An 18,482-nucleotide genomic window follows, 5' to 3' on the forward strand; every position below is an offset into this window, starting at 1 on the left:
CTGGATCTCCCCCGTCTAACTTCCTGGTTACATCCTCAAAAAACTCCAATAGATTAGTCAAGCATGATTTACCCTTGGTAAATCCAGACTGGCTTGGCCCAATCCTATCACTGCGATCTAGATATGCCACTATTTCATCTTTAATAATGGGCTCTAGCATCTTCCCCACTACTGATGTTAGGCTGACAGGTCGATAGTTCTCTGTTTTCTCCCTCCCTCCTTTCTTAAAAAGTGGGATAACATTAGCCATTCTCCAATCCTCAGGAACTGAACCTGAATCTAAGGAACATTGGAAAATGATTACCAGTGCATCTGTAATTTCCAGGGCCACCTCCTTTAGTACCCTAGGATGCAGACCATCTGGACCTTTGGATTTGTCAGCCTTCAGTCACCTCAGTCTACTCATCACCGTTTCCTTCCTAATGTCAATCTGTTTCATTTCCTCCGTAACCCTATGTCCTTGGCCCATCCATACATCTGGAAGATTGCTTGTGTCTTCCTTAGTGAAGACAGATCTAAAGTACTTATTAAATTCTTCTGCCATTTCTCTGTTTCCCATAACAATTTCACCCAATTCATTCTTCAGGGGCCCAACATTGTTCTTAACTATCTTCTTTCTCTTCACATACCTAAAAAAGCTTTTGCTATCCTCCTTTATATTCCTGGCTAGCTTGCATTCGTACCTGATTTTTTCTCCCCATATTGCCTTTTTAGTTAAGTTCTGTTGTTCCTTAAAAAATTTCCCAATCATCTGTCCTCCCACTCACCTTAGCTCTGTCATACTTCCTTTTTTTTAATGCTATGCAATCTCTGACTTACTTTGACAACCACTGTAGTCCCTTCCCCCCTTTGAATCCTTCCTTCTCCAGGGGATGAACTGATTTTGCACCTTGTGCATTATTCCCATGAAAACCTGCCATTGCTGTTCCACTGTCTTCCTGCTTGGATATCCGTCCAGTTAACTTTGGCCAGCTCCCACCTCATGGCTCCATAGTCTCCTTTTTTCAACTGCAACACTGACACCTCCGTGCTGCCCTTATCCTTCTCAAATTGCAGATAAAAACTTATCATATTATGATCACTACCTCCTAATGGCTCCTTTACTTTAAGATCGCTTATCAAATCCTGTTCATTACATAACACTAAATCCAGAATAGCCTTCTCCCTAGTCGGCTCTTGTACAAGCTGTTCCAAGATTGCATCCGGCAGGCACTCTACAAACTCCCTATCCAGCACCAACCTGATTCTCCCAGTTCACCTGCATGTTGAAATCCCCCATAACTACTGCAACATTACCTTTGCCACTTGCCAATGTTAACTTCCTATTCAACTTGCACCCAATATCCATGCTACTGTTTGGTGGCCTATAGACAACACCCATTAGGGTCCTTTTGCCCTTACTGTTCCTCAATTCTATCCACACAGACTCCACTTCTCCTGATCCTATGTTCCCAACCCCCCCGCCCCCCCTTGCAAAGGACTGAATCTCATTCCTCACCAACAGGGCCACCCCACCCCCTCTGCCCACATTTCTGTCCCTACAATAGCACGTATACCCTTGTATATTCATTTCCCAGGTCTGATCCCCCTGCAGCCATGTCTCTGTTATCCCAACAACATCATAGTTACCCATTTGCACCTGAGCTTCAAGCTCATTCTCCTTATTTCTGACACTTCGTGCATTCAGATATAAAATTTTTAGCCCATTTCTCCTCTCTCTGTTTGAATCTCTGCCTATTCTGCTTAACCCAGCTCCCCGAACTCCCATCGGGCTATACACCCCTAGAATTTTGTTGTCCTTCCTACATTTACTTATTCTTTCAACACATGTTTCAACTCCACCATCTCTCTGTACAAGTGTCCTCCCTATCACTTGTTCCGCCTCTCCTTTCTCTACTACACACTTAATATTCCGGAACTGTGTAGTCTCCACCTGTCCTTTGTTCTTCATCTCGCTATCCCCTCTCTCATTCTAGATCCCCGCTGCCTGCAAATTTAGTTTAAACCACCCCCAAGAAGCACTAGCAAACTTCCCTGCAAGAATGTTAGTACCGCTTCAGTTCAGGTGTAAACCGTCCCTTCAGAACAGATCCCACCTTCCCTGGAACAAAGCCTAATTACCTAAAAACCTGAAGCCCTCCCTCCTATACCATCCTCTCACCCACATATTAATCTGTATAATCTTTCTGTTCCTTGCCTCATCGCATGTGGCACAGGTAGCAATCCTGAGATTGTTACCCTGGAGGTCCTGCTCTTCAGCTTCGCACCTAACTCCCTGAACTCCCTACGCAGGACCCCCTCACTCATCCTACCCACATCGTTGGTCCCTACATAGACCACAACATCTGGCTTCTTGCCCTCCCTCTCGAGAATAACCTGCACCCGATCTGAGATGTCTCAGACCCCGGCACCAGGGAAGCAACATACCATCCAAGACTCCCGATCTTCCCCACAAAATTTCCTATCCGCCCCCCTGACTATAGAATCCCCTATCACTGCTGCTCTTTTCTCTTCCCTCCTCCCCTTCCTAGTCGAGGGTCCAACCTCAGTGCCAGAGACAGGACCACTGCAACTTGTTCCTGGTAGGTCATCCTCACCAACAGTATCCAAAACGGTATACTTATTGTTGATGGGAATGCCACAGGGGTGCTCTGCTCTCTCTGTCTGCTCCCCCTGCCTCTCTTGACCGTCACCCATTTGCCTACCTCCTGACTTTTTGGTGTGACTACCTCCCGATAACTCATATCTATCTCTGCCTCTGCCTCCCGAATGATCCGTAGTTCATCCAGCTTCTGCTCCAATTCCCTAACTCGGTCTGATAGGAGCAGCAGCTGGATGCACCTTTTGCAGGTATGGTCATCAGGGACAACTGTGTTGACCCTGACTTCCCCCATACTGCATACGGAGCACACCATTGCTCTGACTGTCTCCCCCATTACCTGATCCCAGATTAGTCAGAATAAATGAAAAAAGAACCTACTGACCTTACCTTTTTACCTCAGCAAGCATGTACTCAGGCTCACTGATTTCCTCTCACTTGCGCCGAAGCCCGCTGAGCCAAAGCCCAGCACTCTGCTCCCACGCACTCCGCTGCCCGCACCGACACTGCCCGCTCCTGAAAGTGGGCCTCTTTTTAAAGCCCGCACTCGCTGCTGACGTCACCCAGGCCTGCGCAGTTTTACCTTCCTCCTCAGGTACTCTCCAGGTAGGTCCGAGGGTCTCAGCCTACTTACAACGGCTGATCCTCCAATCTCCAGTCGTCTATCGATCACGAGCACTCCTTACTCTCGCTCCGCTGCCCGCACCGACACTGATACTCAGTAAAGCATAGTGACCAAAATCAAACTTAATCTTGAGATAGCAGTAATAAAATGGAACTGGAAGAGTGAGGGTCTCTGGATTTGGTAGCTCTCACAGTATATTTAAGTATATAAGAGCCCAAAGAAGGAATGATCTTTAATAACAAGATCAGAAAGCAGGATCAGTTCAGATAGTCAAGGTGTTGGAATAGCCAACCGGAGTTCAAAATATCATTAATGCTCTTGGAGAGACAAGTATTCTGAAAATTGACAGGTTTTAATAAAGATCATTCATTCATCATTGGGACTCAAACCTTCATTCAGAGTGGATGTATCAAACTGGAAAAGTAATCCAGAGAATGAGTTCTTAAAAGTGTTTTCTGATATTCTCAGAGCAATATTTCATGAAATTAACGGTAAATCACTTTATTGTTGTCAAATGTACCAAGATACCATGAAGAATTTTTTTTTTGCATCAGTATCAGTACATAGAGGTAGAACAAGGCAAAAGCAATAACAGAATGTGGAATCAAGGGTTACAGAGAAAGTACATTGTAGCTACTGTAGACAACAAGATGTGAAGGCCAATGTGAGGTAAATTATAAGGGCAAAAGTCCATCTTATCATAATATTGGATCATTCTTTAAGAACAGCTTTCTTTGAGCCTGGTAGGGCATGTATCTAGGCCTTTGCATCTTCTATCTGAGGGCAGAGGGGTGGAGAAGAGAGAATGTCTGGGGTGGACAGGGGTTTTAGATTGTTTGTTCTTTATTGAGGCTGCAAGAAATCTAGACCATGGAAGAGAGGCTGGTTATCGTAATGTGCTGAGCTGTGTCCACAATTCTCTGCAGTTTCTTGTGGTCTTGGGCAGAGCAGTTGCCATGCCAAGCAATGATGCAACTGGATCAGATGTTTTCTATGGTGCATCTGTAAAAATTGGTAAACGTTAAATGGGGTGTGCTGAATTTGTTTAGCTTCCCGAGGAAGGAAAAGTACTACTATTCTCTTTTTGGCTAGAGTTGGACCAGGACAGGCTATTGTGAAATTCATTCTCAGAAATTTGAATTTCTTAGCCCTCTTGCTCCACACCACTAATGTGAACAGAAGGTTGTACTACACCATTACCTCCCTGCCACTCTTTGTGAATAAATGACCAGCTGATATTGAGGAAAACCATGCTGGTATGCTGTCTATCTCTTTCCTGAACTCCAACTCATTTAAGATTTCACCCACTTATCATTTTATTGCAAACTTGTCAATGGGGAATCTGGCCACCATTTATGAGTGTATAGTGAGTAAAATCAGGGGTTGAAGGGCACCAGCGTTCAGGATAATCCTGGTGGAGGTGTTTGCTGCCTATCATTGCTGATTGTGGTCTGTTCGTCAGGAATTCAAGGATCCTGTTATAAAGTGAATTGTTGAGTCCCAGACCTAGGAGTGGAGATGAATTTGCTTGGAATTTTGGGACTAAATTCAATAGGCAGTAGTTTACATAGATGTCCAGATACTCCAGAGATGAGTGAAGGATGAGGACGGTGTTGTGTGCTGTGGATCTATTCTGGCTTTAGATGAATTGCAGTTGGTCGAGTTTGTATGGGAGACTGAAGTTATTGTGTGCCATGATCAGTTTCTTGCCGCATTCAGGCATGTTACCTTACTTTACTTTGGTACCAGTATGATAGTGGTCTTCTTAAAAGTAGCTGGGAACCTTAGATTGAAGCAGGAAGAGGTTACATATGTCTGAAAATACCTTGGCAGATGATCTGCACACAGTCTAACAACATGGCTGGGGACTCCATCCAGGCCAGCTGTGGATGAACAATTAGTGAGGCTTGGTCACAGGAGGGGCTGGACTGGCAGCTCAGTATTCTGGGATTTCATTGTTTGAGATATTGTAGAGAGGGAGGGATGAAAGGCAGAGAGATGGCATTGCTAGTCAGGGAAAATGTCCTGCCAGTGCTCAGTCAGAAATGAATGTAGAGCTTGTCTAGTGAGGCCTTACAGTTGGAACTGAGGAATAAGAAAGGTATGACTGTTAATGGGACTCTATTGTAGACTGTGAGATTTAGAGAACCAAATTTGTAGTGAGATCACAGACTATTGCAAGAAACATGGGATTTTCTGATAGTAGGTGATTTTTAACTAGAGTATAAGAAATGCATGAGAACATTTAAGAAACACTTAATCAGGAGGACCAAAAGGAGTCACGAGGTTGCCCTTGCAGACAAGGTGAAGGAGAATCCTAAGGGCTTGTACAGTTATGTTAAGAGCAAAAGAATTGTAAGGGACAAAATTGGCTCTCTGGAGTTCAAAATGGTCATCTATGCATGGAGCCAAAGAGATGTTGAATGGGTTTCTTTCCATCTGTATTTGCTCGAGAGACAGGCACAGAGTCTATAGAAGTGAGGCAAAGTAGCAGTGATGCTATAGATCCTATATAGATTACAGAGGAGGAGGCGCATGACGTCTTGAGGCAAATTTGGGTGGACAAGTCCCTAGGGCCTGACAAAGTGATCCCTTGGACCATGTGGGAGGAAAGTGCAGAAATTGCCAGGGTCCCAGCAGAGATATTTAAATCATCCTTAGGGACAGGTGAGCTTCTGGAGGATTGAAGGATAGCTAATGTTGTTCCACTGTTTAAGAAAGACTCTAAAAATAAACCAGGAAATTATAGGCCAGTAAGGCGGATATCAGTAGTGGGAAAGTTACTTGAAGGTATCTTAAGTGATCGGATAAATGACTATTTTGATAGACAAGGACTGATATGAATAGTCTGCATGGTTTTGTACATGGTAGGTTGTGTCTAACCACACTTATAGAGTTTTTTGAGGAATTTACCAGGAAAGTTGACAAAGGCAAAGCAGTGGATGTTGTCTATATGGACTTCAGTGAGGCATTTGATAATATTCTGCATGGGAGGTTGGTCAAGAAGGTTCGGTCACTTGGTAGGATGAGGTAGTAAATTGGATCAGACATAAGCTTTGTGTGAGAAGCCAGAAAGTTAGTAGATGGTTGCCTCTCTGACTGGGGCTTGTAGCTAGTGAATTGCAGAAGAGCCTGCTTGCTGTCGTTTTCTGTGACTGAGAACTTTGCCTGGGTGATCTCCCACCAAGTGCTGTAAGTTTGAGTTTACTTACCTTTAGTGTTCAACTTGGATAAGTATATTTGGTACCAGTAGACAAGGATAACAGGAAGGTACTTGAATTAGCAGGCTGTGATTAATAAGGTTCTATACTGGGTCATATTAAGTTATTTGTAAGCAGCTGTATAGAAGCAGACTCAGAAAATTATTAGTAGTAGCTTTGGAATGCTGGTCTTGGGCAAAGTGGTGGCACAGCAATTAGTGTTGTAACCTCTCAGCCCCAGGGACCTGAGTTCAAACATGATCGTAATTGCTGGCTCTGTGGAGTTTGCACTCCTCCTGGGACCATGTGGATTCTTCTGGCTGCTCTACTTTCCATCCATTAACAAAAGATAACAGCATAAGCAGAATAAACAATGCTGATGTAGAAGTGTGAGAGATAATAAATAAATGACTCAGAGAAATAATTGAAATTACAAGTTAATCTGCTACTGCACAAAGCTTTAGTTTGACTAGTCTATGGTGCTATGACCAGCTCTGGACTTTTGTCCTCAGAATGCATGTTTTGGGCTTTCTATTAATAAGCTAAAATTCTTCCTGGGAGCAGTTAAATTTTGAGCAACGATGCACAAATAAAAGTTACATTCATTGCAATTTAGTGAGTAATATTATTGTATTTGAAGTTCTTGAGATACTAAGGATATGACTTTTCAAGAATGAAGTTATGAAATACCTGTCCATAAGAATGATGAAGTCACCACCTCAAATATGCCAGCATAATCTTTAACATCTGAGAAAATAAATACTTTAGTTTCTGAACTTCAGGCTTGTGGTCATTCCTTCCCCTCTGAAACCTGGATGCTAAAGTATTGGAGAGAAATCACCAATGTTGTCTCAGTAAATTTCTCCAAATCCATTGGCAGAATAAGAAAGCCAACGTTAATCTTCTTTCCCAGCATTGGGACCTTAATTATATTAAATTAATTCTGATAGACCGATCCTATCACTCATATACCTGACTAGATCATATAACAGACTCTTTATTTTGTGTCCATTGGAATAAGAATATTAGGTAGACAGGGGAAATGATTGAAAGGTTTTCTTGAAGCAGTTTTGAAATAATGTAGCATCCCTTTTGACTTATGATTATGAATCAAACTCATTATCAGTTACGACCATTTAACGTGGAGAAGGAACAAATAAGATGGTCTCATATATACATCAAGGGCAGACAGAAGTGCTGTGTACATAGGAGGAGACCTTTCTTGCTCTGTCAGGTATCTCCTGTCCCTGGTGTAGCAGAGTTTGCAGTTCCCACATTGGTCTCATCACTGAATTGAAATAGAAGCCAGTCAATTTTGAAACTAATGGACACTCAAAGAAGGAGAAATGAACACAACAAAAAATTGGGATGACAACAAATTGTTTTCTTAGTTATTTATGGTCTGTGTATAAGATTAAGGTAATTGCTTGAAAGCTGTAAGATCTTGTGTAATTGCACCTGAAACACTGGATAAATATATTTGGAGTTGGTGAAACATAGTGATTATCGATGAGGAGATGGTTGTGTATATTGCTTTACAAGACTGAATGATAACTTCATTAAAACTTAGTTTTTGACAGAGGATGAAGCACATAAAGTTTGTGAGTCTATTTTCCTGGACTGAAGCATCTAGGATAAAGATAGTATTCAAAAGTAGAGTGGCTTATACAGTATCCATTAAGTCCCATATTGGACAACATACTGCAAAATGAAATGAGCATAATTCAGAAGATGTGTCCCTTGGGTGGTTGATGGTTGGATTGAGTTCTCCGATCTTGGCAATTTGCTTGGAAACATTTCATCACCATGTGAGGAGACATCATCAGTGCGCTGTAGATTGTGATGTGCTCTCTGAATGCTTGGACTTCATACAAATTTTAATCAACTGATTGGCTGTGTGGTGAACTTTGTGCATTGTGGTCTGGAATTTTATCTACATCAACTCATAAAAAGGATTGAGGACCGCAGCAAATATTACTTCGGCCAAACTGGGAGAAAGTTATCCACAAGGATCCATGAACATCAACTGGCTGTAAAGCAGTGTGACCAGCTCTCGGTAGTCTCTGCCCACGAAGGTAGAGAGGGGCACAAATTTAACTGGGCATCAGTGAAAGTCACGGTGCAAGCAAACACATGGCACACATGCAAGAGTATTCCTAGAAGTGTGGTTTTCCACAAACAATTCTGTAAACAAATGGGTAGACCTCGATGCTATTTATGAGCTGGTGTGGGCAAAATTCCAAATCACAATGCATGAAGTTTGCCACACAGCAATGAGATTTCCTCCCCACGTCACAATTGAGTTTCCAAAATGACATGCAATCAGCTGAGCAAAAAGTATATAAAGGCCAATCATTCAGAGGACACACCACAATCAACAGTGTACTGGTGATGTCTCCTCGCTTGCTGACGAAACGTTTTGCAAGTAAATTGCCAAGGTTGGAGAAGCAACATTTTATATGCCATCTGGGTAACCTTCAACCTAATGACATGAACATCAATTTCTCAAATTTCCTGTAATGCTCCCCCTTCTCTATTCTCCATCCCTTTTTCCAGCTCCAGCCTTATCTACTTACCCATCCATCACTTCCCTCCGGTGCTCCTCCCCCTTTTTCTTTCTTCCGTGGCCTTCTGTCCTCTCATATTAGATCTCCCCCCTTTTCCATCTCTTTCACCAATCAACTTCCCAGCTCTTAACTTCACCCCTCCTCCACCCAGTTTCACCTTGTGTTTTCCTCTTCATTTCTTCTGACTCTTCATCTTTTTTTCTGCAGTCCTGCTGAAGGGTCTTGGCCCAAAACTCCAGCTGTACTCTTTTCCATAGAAGCTACCTGGCCTACTGTGTTCCTCCTGCACTTTGGTTGTGTTGTATATTATCAACTAGCAGCATGAATTGTTTTGCAGGCTGTAAGATTCAAGATGACTATGACCCTCACTTCTGGCAGATATCTGTCACAATATGTGGCTGGAGGCTAAGATTTCTGAGGTATTTCTCTTTGGAGAGTTGGAAGCAGGAGCAAGACCCTTGACATAGGTTTCCTAATTCAAATCCTCTTTCAGTGCCATCTGCAAACCCTATCTTCCAGCTCATGTTAATTTGGAAATCCAACAAGATTTGTGAATTGGATCAATGAAAAGAGTTTGGATGAAAAGGCCATATTGCTTATCTAAACTCTGATTGAGTTTTGTATGTACTCTCCAATCCTCCCAATGAACTTCAACCAATTCTGCAACAAACCTGAAGGATGATGAGCCTTTAATGGGAAATGTGAAACATGATTCCTATGTGTCTAATAAACACGGTTTGAAAAGGAATGCAATTAATGTGGGAGAACATAGCAAAGAGTAGGACTCAACATCAGATAAGAATAGGCATAGCATGACTCATAATAAACTGTAGATTACCTTATCTTAGTTGAGTTAAAGGAAGTTTAAACCTGCATTTCCCTGGCTGGTTGTGAATATATATTTAATGGTTTGGATTGTTCTGCTATAACCCTCCAGCTTTTCTCAATGAAGGCTATAAATTTAAGTTTAGGCTCAAACTTTGCCTAATTTGAAATTATTAACTTCATTCTTTTGTATTTCTGTATAAGCAATGTCCTGTTTAATTTTATCCAGTCAATAAAAACCTTTCTTTCCCAGCTCAGCAATAACTCTTTATAACCCAATAGGTTTACCATGTCGCCCTTTTCTGATTGCTTTGTTACTCTGGGTCATAAGCACATATTACTTTATATGATTTAGTGTTTTGGCTGACTGAATTGATCTATAGTCGGTTTGTGTCTTTTATTACTTCTACACTAGTCATTGTAAAATAAGCTGTTGGTATTTCCTCCACAAATTGAATTTCAATTGCTTCCTCAAGTGTCTTTTACTCCTGCATTCATTTATCTCAAATTTAAAATATAAATTTCTACTACAGATTGCTAACACCAGTGGATAAACTACAATTAGATTCATTTGTTCTGAAGCTAACTCAGTAAGTATGTCTATTTTTTCCCTTTCTGATCAGATGAGCAGCATCAAGAAGCTGCGTCCACGACTGAATGCTATTTTATTCAAGCTTCAGTTTGAAGAGCAGGTAAATAACATCAAACCTGACATTATGGCTGTCACTACTGCTTGTGAGGAGATAAAGAAGAGCAAGAACTTTGGCAAGATGCTGGAGCTGGTGTTGTTGATTGGAAACTACATGAATGCTGGGTCTCGTAATGCTCAAACATATGGCTTCAACATCACCTTCCTGTGCAAGGTGAGTCCATGGCTCAGTTTAAATCTGAATTAAACTGAGTAATTTCTGAAATGCAACAACACGTACAGTAAATGTATCAGGTCAGTAAATTATGGAATGGCACAGTGGAGCAGTAGGCAATGTTGCTGCTTCACTTCTCGTCCTGTCTGCATTCAATTTATATGTTTCCTATGTGACTATATGAGTGTTGTCCTGGTGCTCTGCTTTCCAATTGTATACTAAAGATGTTCTGGTAGGTTAATTGTTAAGTTGTAAGAGGATTGTGATTGAGTGATAGGTTTAGGGAGGGTTATGTTTATGGTGAAGTAAGAGAATAAGTTGCAGGAAAATAGTGGGTTTTTAAGAGTGTATTTGCTCTGAGAGCAGGCACATTGTGAAATATGAAAAACCTGTAATCCTGTTTTGTACTGCATAAGTAATTCCTTTTCAAAGGTATATTTACAAGTGTTCATGTTTACGAAAAATAATAATGTGTAACCAGGGCATATGTAATTAGATACACTTTTCTCTCCAAAACATCCATCCTTAATGGTAGTGCAAAATGATATTGGTGTATTAAAATCACAGAGTCCTTACAATCTCAGTGAACATTATAAATAGTGTATCTTTAACCAGTGGAAGTGATTGAGATGTAAATATGTGAGACTAAGATTAGGTATGAATTTGCATGGGTGAAATTATTGTATAGGGAGTTTTAGAAAGAAAAAAGGAGTGAGAGAAAGAGACAAAGAATATATAAGAATTAAATGTAAAATTTATCTTCTTAATATCTTCATCTATAACCTCCATCCTAATGAAAGGAATTTCTCCACCTAGGGTGGAGAAGTTTATCAGCTCTCATCAACAGTTGTTGTGCCATTAAAACAGTACATAAACAGTGCCTATAAAAACCATTCATCACTCTTGGAAGTTTTCATGTTTTATTATGCACATGCAGTTCAACTTTTAGTGTGATTATGCAGAAAGTTTGAAGTTAATAACTCATCTCCTCCTACCTTATGCACAAACTTATCAATCACTCCTAATGAGTTATTAACTTCAAACTTTCTGCATAATCACTCAGAGTTGAACTACACATGCATGTAACGAGAGCTGTATAACTCACCTCCTTCTACCTCAGGCCACAAACTTATCAATCACCCCGGCTGTGGACACATTCTAAAGGTCCAAGATCCGTATGCTCGACGACCACTGGACTAAGTGTGTAAATATAGGAGGGGACTATGTTGAAAAATAAATGTGCTTGGTTTTCTAAAATTGAATCCTTCTACCTTAGGTCACAAACTTCTCAATCACCCCTCATATTGTTAGTCTCACCATTAAGCAGCCGCGTAAAAATTGTGGTGGCACGAGCTGGTCAGAAGCTACGTATCCTGCAATGAGTGACTCAGCTGATGATATCTATCTGCTTGGCACAAGTCAGGAATACCATTGAATTATCTCTATCTGCCTGGATGAATACAGCACTAGTAGCTGTCAAAAGATTTGACTAACTAAGACAAAACAACCTGTTTGACGAGCATCCTAACATCAAATCAACATATTTATTCCTTTTACAATTGGTGTACAGTATCTGCAGTGTATTCAATTCACAGAATGCACCAACGTCACTCAGTTGGACTGTTATGACAGCACTTCCCAAGTCTGCAAACTCTGCCACCAAAAAAGGTCTAGAGTAGCAGACACAAGGGTGCGTTATCACCTGCAGGTTTCTATCCAAGGTGTATGCCATATTAATTGGAAATATGCGGCCCAGTTTTCGTCACTGGACCGTTAATCCTAGTACGCCCTCATCAGCAATTCTTCAAGAATACAAGGACAATTAGAGATGAGCAATAAGTGCTGGCATTGCCGGCAACATCCAAGTCCTGAAAAAATGAATAAACGTCGCAAATTGCACCACATGCAGTAGGTGAGCCATCCACCTTATTTGATAACCTCTCCCCATCTTGAGCAGTTTGGCACACATTTATCTATAAAGGTACACAATTCCCTTTGTGTCTTCAGCCTCAGGTGCTACTGAAATTTGAATCTGTTGTGATCATTAGCATCCTGCTACAACATTCATCTAGTACAGATTGTTCTGGAACTTCTATTTGTAAGAACCTTATATCCCTTATTAATTAACTATATCATGAACAGTTGGGGAACCATTTCTCAAATATCTTTAGTATTAACATATAAATATTTTTCTTTAAATATATAATCTCAAGATGAACATAACATACTAAAATGTGTAACATTCTGCTTCCAGAATACAGAGAAAGAATTTATTTTATCGCATGTTAAGCCATCTACTCACAAAAATCACAGTGAATTACCGTAAATTCCGGACTATAAGCCGCTATTTTTTTCCCACGCTTTGAACACTGTGGCCTATACTACGGTGCGGCTAATGCATGTTTTTTTTTCATGCTGCCAAAAACATTTTGCCTCGTAACAGTAGACCAATAAAATTGTTGAGTAGTTCACAGAGGTCCAATGAATTTGTATGATAAATCAAGCGCACTTTCACAATTAAATTATTGTAAATCAGTCATTTGTACTCACCCCATCAACATGGAAAACACTCGAAGAAAAGCATATGATGCAGCTTTTAAGTTAAAGGCGATCAATCTGGCGGTTGAAGAAGGAAATCGAGCTGCTGCACATAATCTTGGCATAAATGAATCGATGTTGAGACGGTGGAGACGCCAGCGTGAAGAACTGAGTCAATGCAAAAAGACGACAAAAGCTTTCAGAGGTAATTATAGCAGATGGCCCGAACTTGAAAACTTTCTTGAAGACTAGGTTAACACACAGAGAGCAGGCGGCTGCAGTGTTTCCACCGTGCAGATCAGACTGAAAGCTAAAGCAATCGCCACCAAAATGAAAATCGAAGATTTTAGAGGTGGGCCATCGTGGTGTTTTAGATTTATGAGACAAAAAGGCCAGTCCGTCAGGGTACGCACGACTCTGTGTCAGCAGCTCCCTCCCGACCACGAGGAAAAGCTTGCTAACTTCCGCACATTCACTCAAACAAAGATAGCGGAGGATTCTATCGGGCCAGATGATATCATAAATATGGATGAAGTACCTTTGACGTTTGACCTGCCTCTCACTCAGACTGTTAATAAAAAAGGTGACTCGTCCATCACACTGAAAACAAGTGGCCATGAGAGAACGCATTTTACTTGTGTTCTGAGCTGCACAGCATCCGGACTAAAGCTTCCACCGATGGTGATTTTTTAAGCGGCTGACAATGAAAGTTCAGTGAAAGCTGCCATCAAGAGTACAAACTCAATTCCAGCTGTGATTCCTGGGGGCACCACGAAGTATTTGCAGCCACTGGACATCAGCGTGAACCGGGCATTTAAAGTGGCGCTGCGCGTTGAGTGGGAGGCTTGGATGACGAGCGGCGAGAAATCCTTTACCAAAACAGGACGCATGCGAAGAGCATCTTTAACTCAAGTCTGCCAGTGGATCCTAAATGCGTGGAGCCGTGTCACAACATCCACCATCACCAGCGGGTTTCGAAAGGCTGGACTGCTGCGTGAGGAAGAGGACCGCGTGCGCTCAAGTGAGAGCGACAACGAAGAGACTGAACTGAGTGACGAGATCCTGAGGTTGTTCAATTCGGACACTGAAGGACTTTGATGGTTTTAGTGCGCAGGAGGAAGATGAAGAAGGCGATCAATAACTTTTCCTGGTAGGCTGCAGTATATATATTTTTTTTACCAGTCGTTAGGAGATATTGGAATGTTGTTTGTGCACTGTTCAGTAAAAAAGTATACGCAACGTAATTTGTGTGTTACCGATACGTATGTATATTTAAAAGTAGCTGTGTTACAGGCACTGTTCGAAAAAAAACATTTGCAATATATATTTGTTTATGTTACCATACGGATTTAATTAAAAGTTAAAAAATCCTCACGTGTAATATCTTTCTGTGTAAATATCTCATATTACAAAGTGGGACACCTGCGGCTTAAAATCCGGTGCGGCTTGTACAAGTACAAAATTGATTTTCTTTCTAAAATTAGAGCGTGCGGCTTTTAATCAGGGGCGCTCTGTAGTCCGGAATCTACGGTAAGTGACAATGCTGATATTACAGCCCATGCCTTTTTTTCCCACTAAACAATAATTTTTTAAAAACCCAACCAAATAACGATTAGATTTCATTTGGTATTTTAGTACGAACTAAAAACTGAATTTACTGATCATCCATCCAATTACATCTCTCACAGCATTCCACATTGCCTTGTCTATTGCAAATGACAGTTGCTTAGAAAATTTGATTTTAAGAACGTTATGTTTTTCCAACATTACGTGATGGGAAACAGTTTTATTGATGAGCATCTCACATGCAGCTTAAATTGTACCACTCCAAACTGTTAACCAGCTGCTTCAAATTGCAGTGCACATGTTGCCAGGCTTAGACCATTGCACAATTATCATGTCATTTTACTTGTGTCTATAGTTCATACCATTTGTAACATAACCTGAACTAGCGACCTGCAAGTAATAACTGTTGTTTGGCAGTCAACAGAGAACAAGTATGTTGCCATAATTTTGCATGTTCTATTGAAACACCATTTGAAAGGCTACTCCTACTAAAATGAGAAACCTCACACACTACTGCAGGGCTTCCTCGAGGCTGTTTACACATGCTGAAAAGTATTTGTTATCACTACATGATCTAAATTGGACACCTGCAAACTATTTGCAAGAGGTATCTCAGTGATAATCATGCTGGCAGTATGTTTCAGGGGGAGCTTCAGGCCAGATCTTGCAGGTGCATGACATGAGATTACACCGAAAAAGGAAAGGAAAATGCAATCATGCAAAGACCTCACCCCACAGTCTACATGTGCACATTAATCTTTACCTCAGTGCATAAAATAAAATTGGAATAGCTTATCAATGGAAGCAAGAGGAGAGAAAATGTCTTGTTTTTCCAATGATCCTTTTGGTATCCTTTTGAAAAGAAACAAGCTATCAGTTTAATATTTCATCTGAAAGAGGTGGAATATGTTATGGTGGATAATAATTTATGTTGTAGTCTATCAGCCAATATAATTTAACTCAGTCTCCGTGGACATGTTTTATTTCCATAGCATGGGAAGATTTTCCTGTTTCTTCCTTGGGCTGTGCTGGCACAGCAGGGTACCTTGATAAAGCAGGTTGAGCATAAGCTTGTAAATTAAATTATCCATTTTACTCATCTGAATCTATAAATTGGATAGACTTTCTCACATAATTCACTCTGAGCTGTCCACGTACCCAAAGATCAGGTGTGTCCATGCAGAAGTTCAGGAGAATTCCACTGTGATATCAATATCCCACATTCACAACCTCAAGGGGCTCTTTGAATAATTTAGTACCTTTTTAATTATATTTTTAGCACCAAACGTAGTAAGTGTTAAGGGGATAATCTGATAGAGTTCTTAAAAGTGATGAAATGTTATGATCAACACACACAAAGTGCTAGAGGAACTCAGCAGGCCAGGCAGCATCTATGGAAAAGAGTATAGTCAGCATTTTGGGCGGAGAGTCAACATATAAGGCCAAGACTCTTCATTGGGACTGGAGAAAAAAGATGAGGAGTCAGAGTTAGAATGCAGAGGGAGGGGAGCTATATAAGGTGTATCGGAGGAGCAACACCCTGTATTCTGTCTGGGTAGCCTCGACCTGAAGGTGTGAACATTTCGATAATGCCCTCCCACCTCTTCTTCACTATTCCCTATTCCCATTTCCCTCTTTCACCTTACCTTCTTATTTGCCTATCACCTCCCTCTGGTACTCTTCCCCTTTTTCTTTCTTCCATGGCCTTCTGTCCTCTCCTATCAGATTCCCCCTTCTCCAGCCCTGTATCTCTTTCACCAATCCAACTCTCAGCTCTTTACTTCACCCCCCTCCCATTTCACCTATTACCTTGTGATTCTCCCTCCCTCCCCTCCCCGATCATCTAACTCTGACTCCTCATCTTTTTTTCTCCATTTCTGATAAAGGGTCTCAGCCCAAAACATCGACTGTTTATTCCTCTCAAAGATGCTGCCTGGGCTGCTGAGTTTCTCCAGTATTTTGTGTGTGTTGCTTGGATTTCCAGCATCTGAGACTTTCTCTTGTTTGTGAGATGTTATGATCAGGTAACTAGGGAATGATTTGCTTCTACCAGTCTAAACGCGTTTGAGCAAATGGAATAATCAATCTGAGAGAGAGAAGATCTTTAAGTGGAAAGTGGTTAAATTTTACAAAGCACTGGGTACTGATGCTGAATCAAGTCAATAAACTACAGTGAGTTACTTAAGATGAAAGGGTTTGTGAAGTAAACAGGACAAAGAACTTAAGAGTAGAAAGTCATGAAGAAAAGCTCCAGTGCATTTTTCAGGGACCTTAAGGCCAGTTTCTATTTGTTTTTAAGATGGTAAGCCACAGAGGATTTGAGGCTGCATCCCAGATATCAAGAGTTCCTAGTTCACAGCTGATCTGTGTGTCTGAGGCATTTAATCACTGTTAAGATCCAGCTTTACAGTCAAAAGATGCAACACAGATGAATTCCTCTGTCGATAATTATTAGGACCTAATATGTACACAGTTTTATATTACTGCAGTAGTATTGGTAATGTTCTGATTTGTTCTGTATTTCATTTAAATATGTAATTTGTTACTCAGTTTGTTGTTTTTATCCCTTTTTAACTATTTCCATAAAACTTTGGCTCATTGTGGCAGACGCTTATTTGAATTAAAATGTATTGGACTTGATGTGTCCCAATTAACTGGAATCCACTGTGTAACAACAGTTGAATTCATTAAATAGAGAACTAAGAGTGCATATGCTGGAAATCTGGAGCACACACAAAATGCTGGAGGAACTCAACAGGTCAGGCAGCATCTAATCTGTATGAGGGGTTTCAACCCAAAACATTAACTGTCCATTTCTTTCCATAGATGCTGCCTGACCTGCTGAATTCCTCCAGGATTTTGTGTGTTATATGAGTTAAATAATAGTTATTATAAATTTATACTATTGAAACAACAAAAAACGTGTTCCAACATTTTTCATTCTAATAATTGCTAAGTCAATAAAGCTGGAAATGTACAGCAATGATTCTGATCTTTAAAAAAAATCATTGGAAAAGCTATGGAGGTGAAAATTTAAACTGTGTCTTGCAAATTAACGCAAAGTTTTGTATCAGAGCTTATCTTCCTTTTTCATATGCAGTTGATGCAAAGTCTGTAGGCATAAAAATGCTAGTGCACTGAAAATGATTTATTATAACAAAATACCACATGATGGAAGTATTCTTAAATCAAAAAATACTTTGCTTTTTACAATCTTCAGCTGAATGATACCAAATCAACAGACCAGAAAATCACATTTCTGCATTTCCTAGCACAAGTTTGTGAGGAGAAGTATCCAGATGTTTTGAAGTTTACAGATGATCTACAAAATGTGGACAAGGCTGCAAAAGGTACATGTTTATATTTGACATTCTAATGCTACAAAGAATATTATCAACTAAAGATGGAGCGTGCATTTCAAATATTATGTTTTAAATAATCGAAGTAGTGGATGGTTGTTAAATATTTATAATTATGTACAGGTTGTTTGAAGAATGAGATTATATTGATTTATGTAGTTGGCATTGCTAAATAGTGAGCTGGGTGCAGTAAAATTAAAAAATGCTAAGTACTTTGGTGGTTGTAATGCTTATTCCCCACTACAAATCATTCAGGTGTATCAATAATAATAGTTATTATATAAACTTATACTGTTGAAACAACGCACAATGAAGTGTTTAACATTATTGCTCATTTTAC

The 18,482-nt window shown here is 40.5% G+C and overlaps 1 protein-coding gene across 1 annotated transcript in view; it reads left to right on the forward strand.

Annotated features, from left to right (window-relative positions):
- Nucleotides 1–18,482, forward strand: part of LOC132391478 (protein diaphanous homolog 3-like) — a 583,252-nt gene that overhangs the window by 325,389 nt on the left and 239,381 nt on the right. Inside the window, exons 21-22 of the mRNA XM_059964736.1 lie at nucleotides 10,440–10,679; nucleotides 18,004–18,133. Coding sequence (XP_059820719.1) covers nucleotides 10,440–10,679; nucleotides 18,004–18,133 — 370 coding nt within the window. The remainder of the gene's footprint in view (nucleotides 1–10,439; nucleotides 10,680–18,003; nucleotides 18,134–18,482) is intronic.

The sequence above is a fragment of the Hypanus sabinus genome, chromosome 3, assembly GCF_030144855.1.
Source record: "Hypanus sabinus isolate sHypSab1 chromosome 3, sHypSab1.hap1, whole genome shotgun sequence".
Classification (NCBI taxonomy): Eukaryota; Metazoa; Chordata; class Chondrichthyes; order Myliobatiformes; family Dasyatidae; genus Hypanus; species Hypanus sabinus.